Source organism: Chanodichthys erythropterus, chromosome 18 (genome assembly GCF_024489055.1).
Source record: "Chanodichthys erythropterus isolate Z2021 chromosome 18, ASM2448905v1, whole genome shotgun sequence".
Classification (NCBI taxonomy): domain Eukaryota; kingdom Metazoa; phylum Chordata; class Actinopteri; order Cypriniformes; family Xenocyprididae; genus Chanodichthys; species Chanodichthys erythropterus.
The window spans coordinates 28,812,217-28,819,239 of record NC_090238.1 but is presented as its reverse complement, the minus strand read 5'-3'; the positions used below and the strand labels follow the sequence as shown (position 1 = coordinate 28,819,239).

At 39.9% G+C, this 7,023-nt stretch overlaps 1 protein-coding gene across 1 annotated transcript; it reads left to right on the top strand.

The window, feature by feature from the left end:
• The first annotated feature begins 1,866 nt into the window (after positions 1-1,866).
• ccdc177 (coiled-coil domain containing 177) lies at positions 1,867-5,613 on the top strand. The gene is made up of 2 exons (XM_067368323.1): positions 1,867-1,996; positions 2,889-5,613. The coding sequence occupies exon 2, from the start codon at positions 2,895-2,897 to the stop codon at positions 5,406-5,408; it is 2,514 nt and encodes an 837-aa protein (XP_067224424.1). The 5' UTR covers positions 1,867-1,996; positions 2,889-2,894; the 3' UTR covers positions 5,409-5,613.
• The last annotated feature ends 1,410 nt before the right edge of the window (positions 5,614-7,023 follow it).

Here is a 7,023-nt window from a genome sequence, read left to right as displayed (position 1 = left end):
GTGGACTTTTGCTCACAAATAAACATGAATTTCTCAGTCCAGGGCTGCGTTTATGGCCTTCCACGCCAACTTCTTCATTGCTTCATTGCTTACATTGTACGAATGCCCAAGGAACGCCCAAACATCTTAATCACTCGTAATCAGCAGTGGAGCTGATTTATTATTTACTTTTTTTTTTTTTATACTTACGAATTTGTTTTACGCCCATCACACAAACATATTATATTATATTATATTATATTATATTATATTATATTATATTATATTATATTATATTATATTATATTATATTATATTATATTATAGAGAGAGATGTTAACAAATGTTAATATAAGTACATTAACTAATGTGCTTAAATTAACATTCGTTGTTAATATAAGTACATTAGTCAGCATGACTAACAATGAACAGTACTTCTACAGCATTTATTAATCTTAAAGATAATCTGAACATTTACAAATAGGCTACATTAGTTATATCAAAAGTTGTCTTTTAACAGTTAATGCTATAAAAATACACTATTGCTCATTGTTAGTTTTTTAATTAATGCATTAGCTACACTCTAAAAAATGCTGGGTTAAAAACAACCCAAGTTGAGTTGAAAATGGACAAACCCAGCAATTGAGTTGTTTTAACCCAGCGGTTGGGTTAAATGTTTGCCCAACCTGCTGGGTAGTTTTATTTAACTCAGCTATTGTTTAAATTACTGTATTGCTTAATTAAAATTAACCCAAAGTATGTTGGAAATTAACATTTATTAATGTTCAATGAATAATTATTAAACAATAAACATTTATTAAATTGCTTATTAATAAATTTATATTAATAAACAAACTATTAAATTTATATAAATAAAATATTAAAGCTTATTAATAAACATTCACCTTTTGTCTATTATTGTTGCCTCTAATTGCATCTGGTTTTTAATTTCCCAACTATTTTGGGTTCATTTTAAGCTAGCCATATAGCTATTTTTAAATAATAGTTGGTTTAAATAAAACTACCCAGCAGGTTGGGCAAACATTTAACCCAACCGCTGGGTTAAAATAACCCAATCGCTGGGTTTGTCCATTTTCAACCCAACTTGGTTTGTTTTAATGTTAACAAATGAGACCATATTGTAAATTGTGACCAATAAATGTATACCCATGAAAGAGAAAAAGTAAAAGTAGTAAATAAATAACTCCCTGCAAAGATCTTTTACAGTGTCCAATTGTATTTAAACAATTAAGATGTAGTTAGAAATGTATGAATGCTATTGCATTAAATAAACTATCAGCATGCAACTTTCAAGCAAAACAGTTCACAAAATATTTGTTAGGTTACACAATAAAACAATGCAGATGCTGTTCAAAATTAATACAAAAGATACTTGGAAACTTTTGGGCAGCAGCGCTGATTTTCTCAGAGCCACAATATATTTGTGCATTGTGCGCCCTCTAGTGTATACATATACTTATTACAGCATTGAATTGTGTCAGAACCCTTTTTTTTTTTTTTACTGCCGAATTCCTGTGAAGTAGCATTTGCAAAATTTAGTTTGTTTAATAATCATAGACTAATAATATTAATAATAAAGTACTATTATTATTATCCTTACTATTTATGTTGCAGAAACAGAATACATCTACTAGCCTATATCCATTTCAAGTCCAATCTAAAGTGTAAACAACAACGATATGCACAAATAAAATAACGCATGGCCGTCCTTTAGCATACTCATCATGACAGCATCGCATAATGGCTCATTCTCCGTTCATATGGTCATAAAATGGGGGGACAAAGGGCTGAATATTTACGATATTTTTAGAGCGCAGTCACATGGAGGCGGAGCACGGATGCTTCAACGGCCAAGGATGAGAGTGTCAAACAGCAGGTGGAGACTGACTGCTGAAGGAAAGAACGACACGAGAACCGACCACAAAAGCTCATTTGATGAAGAAGAGAGGAAATATCAGCTACCTGATCCTCTCTGAACGAGTGGGCCCTGATAGCGGTAAGGCTCGCTTTTAATTATTGTGATATGTTTGCAATATCGTCGTGTGCTGTGTTCTTGTGGCTAAGTGATTTCCAGCGCATTCATGTAATCAGATATTATTGCGCTTGATGTGATGGTAACCGCATACTGTATGTAAAATCAAAACATCTGCTCTGGAAACCGTCTGAGAAATGAGATGCTGTGTGCATTTGTGCTTGTAGAAGAGTCGTGCTTATTCAGTATGTCTTCATTAAAATCAGCGTTTCTTTACTGTACAAACAACATCTGTCTTTTTAGGGCCTATGAAACTAGGCTGTTTATCGAGGCTTGCGATATACATACACAGCCTCAGTGTCACTAATGTGAAGGAGTGAACGAAACAAGACATCATTTAAAAAAAAAAAAATGTAATATGACATTAAAAAATAACAAAATTTTGACAATTCTGTTTATGAGTGAGTAACTGTTTAGAGGTTTAGAGGCAGACAGACAGATGATAGATAGATAGATAGATAGATAGATAGATAGATAGATAGATAGATAGATAGATAGAGACATGAAACATATTGAAATGGTTTTACATACATGCATGAGTGCATCTGAATCACAGACTCCAAAAATAGCAACTGCATGAGTTCTTTACTATTGCCCAGCATGCATGTAACCTTATTTAATTACCCTGAGGCAGGACTCGTCATCACATACAGAAGCAGAGAGTAAAAAATATGCATGCATGTACAAGCTTTGCGGCGTCCCTCAACCTTAGATAGCACTCTTAAGCCATGATCTCAACATAATAATCCCTGTGATTTCACTCTAGAAAATCTGTGTGTTGTCCAGCGCTGTCATTGAAACACAGTAGAGTTCATTATTTTTGTCTTTTTTTTTTTTTTTTTTTTTTTTTTTAAAGTGAACCATGGTGGACCCATTGGAACCTGATGACCAGGGTAAATTCAGAGGGGCCCAGTTTGAAAGCCCAGCTGCTGCCTCTGAAGCACCATGTCTACCTGAGCCAGGTGATGATAGAGAGAAAGATGTTACTGTGGATCCCAGTCCACAGACTGAGCCCAGTATTGAACCTGTACCGAGCTCTCAAGAACCATGCCAGCAGCAAAACAGTCAACCAGAAGAAGTAAAACTACACCTGGACCTTTACAATTTTGACTCGCCAGCTGCGGAAGGCAGTCGGTATGTACTGACAAGCCCTCACTCTCTTGAGGCATGTGCAAGGTGTGGAGTGAAACCCGTGGAACTTCTGCCTCGTCCACTGTCTGATTTTGCCCGCGAGGCACCCGGCCGCAGTATGCGTGTCGCCACAGGAATGTTTGAGATATACGAGAGGGATAGACATGCTAAACTCCGACATTGCAGAGAGGAGAGAGAGCGGATTATCAGAGAGGAGAAGAGGCGAATTCTGCAGGCAGCTCTCAATAATAATGGTGGTCCACTGGCTTCAGGGAAGTCAGAGGAAACTGTAAGTGCTGGATTGCCTCAACAAACCAATCAAAGTTTAACAAATCAAGCCAACAAATTGGCCCCTACCTGCAGTGGGGCACCCAAAAAACAATCTACATCAACTACTAAAAGCATGACAGCGGGATCAGGGCAGGTTACTTCGGTGCCCACATCCAGCTGTCCTCCTGTCTCAAAAGCCAATCCAGTGAACTCTGCTACTACTGCTACTACTAAAGGAACTTCAGCAAAAAAGTCCAAGTCCTTTGAAGTAGAATCTGGGGGAAAAGCTCAAGGTTTAAAACCTTCATTAATCCAACGATCAATTCAGTCAGCTCCAGGAGGTCAGACCACAAAAAAAACTTACAGTACTCCTACAAAGGCTCCAAATACCTTCCCCAGATCAATACCAAAACCTACTTCTTTTCCAAGGACACCAACTTCACTTGCCCCAATAGTGTCAAAATCTGTTGTCCAAAGTCCTGCCAATGGCATCACAGGTACGTTTGCGCAGCATAATGGACACATCATCTCCAAATCAAAGGTTAGATGCAGAAGCCACTCACTGGAGTCTTTGCAACGAAGGCGTGACACGTTTTGTTCCTCGACTGCTTCGACAACGAACACCACAACTACCACATGTACCTCCTCTGAATCTGCTTCCTCATCCTATAGCTGGGATGGGGCAAGAGATCACTGGGCTAAGACATCAAGCCCTCGTGCCCGCACTTTAGCTACCTTTAACTCCTTGATGGGTCGCAGTTTGAGCTTAGGAGACCTTAGCCACTCTCCACAGACTATGCAAAAAGTGGAGCGCATTGTGAAGGAGGTGAAACGCAGAGGACTTAAAGCTGTTCCAGAACGTGACCGAAAGATTGCTGCATTAATGCTAGCCAGGTACCAAGAGGAGGACATAATGAGCCAGACTCGCTACGTAGCACACCTGCAATGGGACAGTGAGCGGCGACTAGAAGAGCTGCGACGGGAACGTGAAGAGCGGGAGAAACAGAGGGCCGTGCAGCAGTGCCAACGTGCATGGCAGTCACAAGTTTCTACCCGGCAGCGCTGGCTTAACCAGCAGGAGCGAGAGGCTGCAGAAGCCAAACTTCGCCAAGCAGTGGAAAATGAGGAGCGTTGGAAGGAATTGGCTGAGCAACAAGAACGAAGCCGGTTGCAGAAACTGCAACAGGCTGCTCGTGAGGAGAAACACAAGAAGGCATTACAAGAACAGAACCTTAAAGCTCTGGAGGAGGAACGAGCTGCCATTCTTGAGCAAGAGAAACTGCTCCTCAAGGAGAAACTGACTATTGCTGAGCTGAAGCGGCAGGAGCGAGAGCACCAAATTCAAGAGGAGCGTCGTGGACTCAACCGTGCTGAGAAGAGGCGCCACGCAGCTCTTATCCAAGAGATTGCACGTCGTGAAGCAGATGAGCGCGAAGAAGCGCGGAGAACAGCCGATGAGAAGCTAAGTAGGTCTTTGGAGAACTATGAGCAGATACAAGAAAAACGTGGGCAAGAGTTAAAGGAGAAAGCTAAGCGAGAAGAGAAGCAGATCCAGAAAGCGAGACGGGCTGCTGAGCTACGTGAGCAGCAGCAGAAGGAACAGATGGAGGCAAAGGCTAGGGAAGCCGAAAGACGAGCACAACAAGCCGCTCAAGTAGCCGAAGAGCGGGCGCGGGAGAAGGCCCAACGTGCGGTGCAAAGCAGGCAGGAAAAAGAACGACTTCAGAGGCTTAACCGCCAACGTGTAGAGGAAGAGGAGAAACAGCGCCGACTAGAGTTGTTGCAGTCCATTGAGCGCAAACTGGAAAAAAGTGAACAGATTTTCAAAGAAAAACGAGCAGTTTTGGAAAGCGCCCGATCCGTGGCCCGTGCATCTTTCCATGTGCGAGATCGTGTTCGTGAAGAGACAAACATGCGCACCTTTGACAAGATGGCCCTGGAGGCTCAGTTAAAAGCAAATTTAGTTGAGAAGTGAGCGCTTCAACACTTGCTCTTTCCATGCACATCTGTCTAGAAATAAGTTGTGCTTGAGCCTACATGCTAGCCTCTTCACCAAACTACAGCAACAATATTGATGGTCATGCCCTCAAGTGTTTTATCTAAATATTCATTATTCCTGATGCTGGATCATTTTCATCATGTCATCTAAAGAAATATTTTTCTGTATTTATATCTTTTAAATGTTAATCTAAGAACTTTGTGCTTATGTGTGGATGGAAATATGTCAGGGCATGATTGTTTTTTGTAACTTGGCAGCCGTGTTGCTTTGAGAACTGTATATAAAGAGTTCATTGTTTACAAGGAAGTTTGGCACTATGGCAACAGTGATGGCTTCTTTCTAAGGGTGGCTTTATTTCTTAGAAGAAGAAAAAGAAAAGGGGACAGGATGCTTCTCCCAGAGTAAATCTTTTGAGGGAGACTCAAGGCCATAGCAGGGTGAGCCCATGACTTGACTGTGTTTAAACCAAACTCTGACGAAATGCTGACCCAGCTTTACATCCTAGAGACAGGACACGACAAAGAATGATCTCAGCACAGTTAACTGCTGATGAAGCACAGGAGTCTTTGGTCAGCAACAGATCCAAATCCACATTGACATCCCCTGCATTCCTTCAGGTGTGTTCATATTTTTTTTCTCTCTCTTTTTTTTATTCCTCATACGCTTCATTCTCCTTTACTATATATTTGCGTGTTCAGAATGGAATGCTGGCTTGCTATTTACTGTGCAGTATACAGTGTATACTACATACTTTAAAAATAGTAAGTGAAACAGAATGGATCATGTATGCAGTCCTTCACTAATTTTTGTGAAATAAACCATGACATGATGAACAAAAATGCAAAATCAACTCAATCAGTGGTCATTATACAGAAATAATTGAACACTGAATACAATTGACCAATCAGAATCAATTATTTCTACATTACTGTAACATGATATGATCTCATCACATGATGTGAGGACCATCCAGTCATAATCTTGGAAAAAAATATGATTCATTTGCATTTTTAATTCAATTTTCAGTTAAAATACTTTTAAGATAATGACTAAAAACAGAGAAAGTGGAGAGCATTGCGTTGTGGGATATGGTGTTCTGCATCTGTTTTATACTGCACATTTTGGCAAATGTAGCAGGTCATACAGAAAATGTACATAGTATGCACAAAATGCATACAGCATTGCAAAAATTGTTTGCTATTTCGAACAATGTCTGCACATTTGCTTGTGTGAATGAAAGTGCACTGAAGCAATATGAATGTTCATTCTACATAACACCTAGGCATTTGCATTTTAACCGTAATTAGGCATAGTCAAACCTTTGAAGATGACATTGGGAACTTGTGATAAACAGGGCGCTAGTCAGAAAACATTTGACTAAAAATGCCAAGTCATCCTGGTACAAATCTAGAGGACAGGATTGGAGGAGAGCTCACATCGATATCCACGAGAAAAGCACTGCAGCAGACATTTCAATTCCTATGAGAGCTTAACCCACAGTGATGTTTGTGACGGTAGCCATCTGTCACAGGATTTTTTGTACTGTCAGTCAACAACCTGGACAAAAACTGTATTTTAGGGATAGCAAATT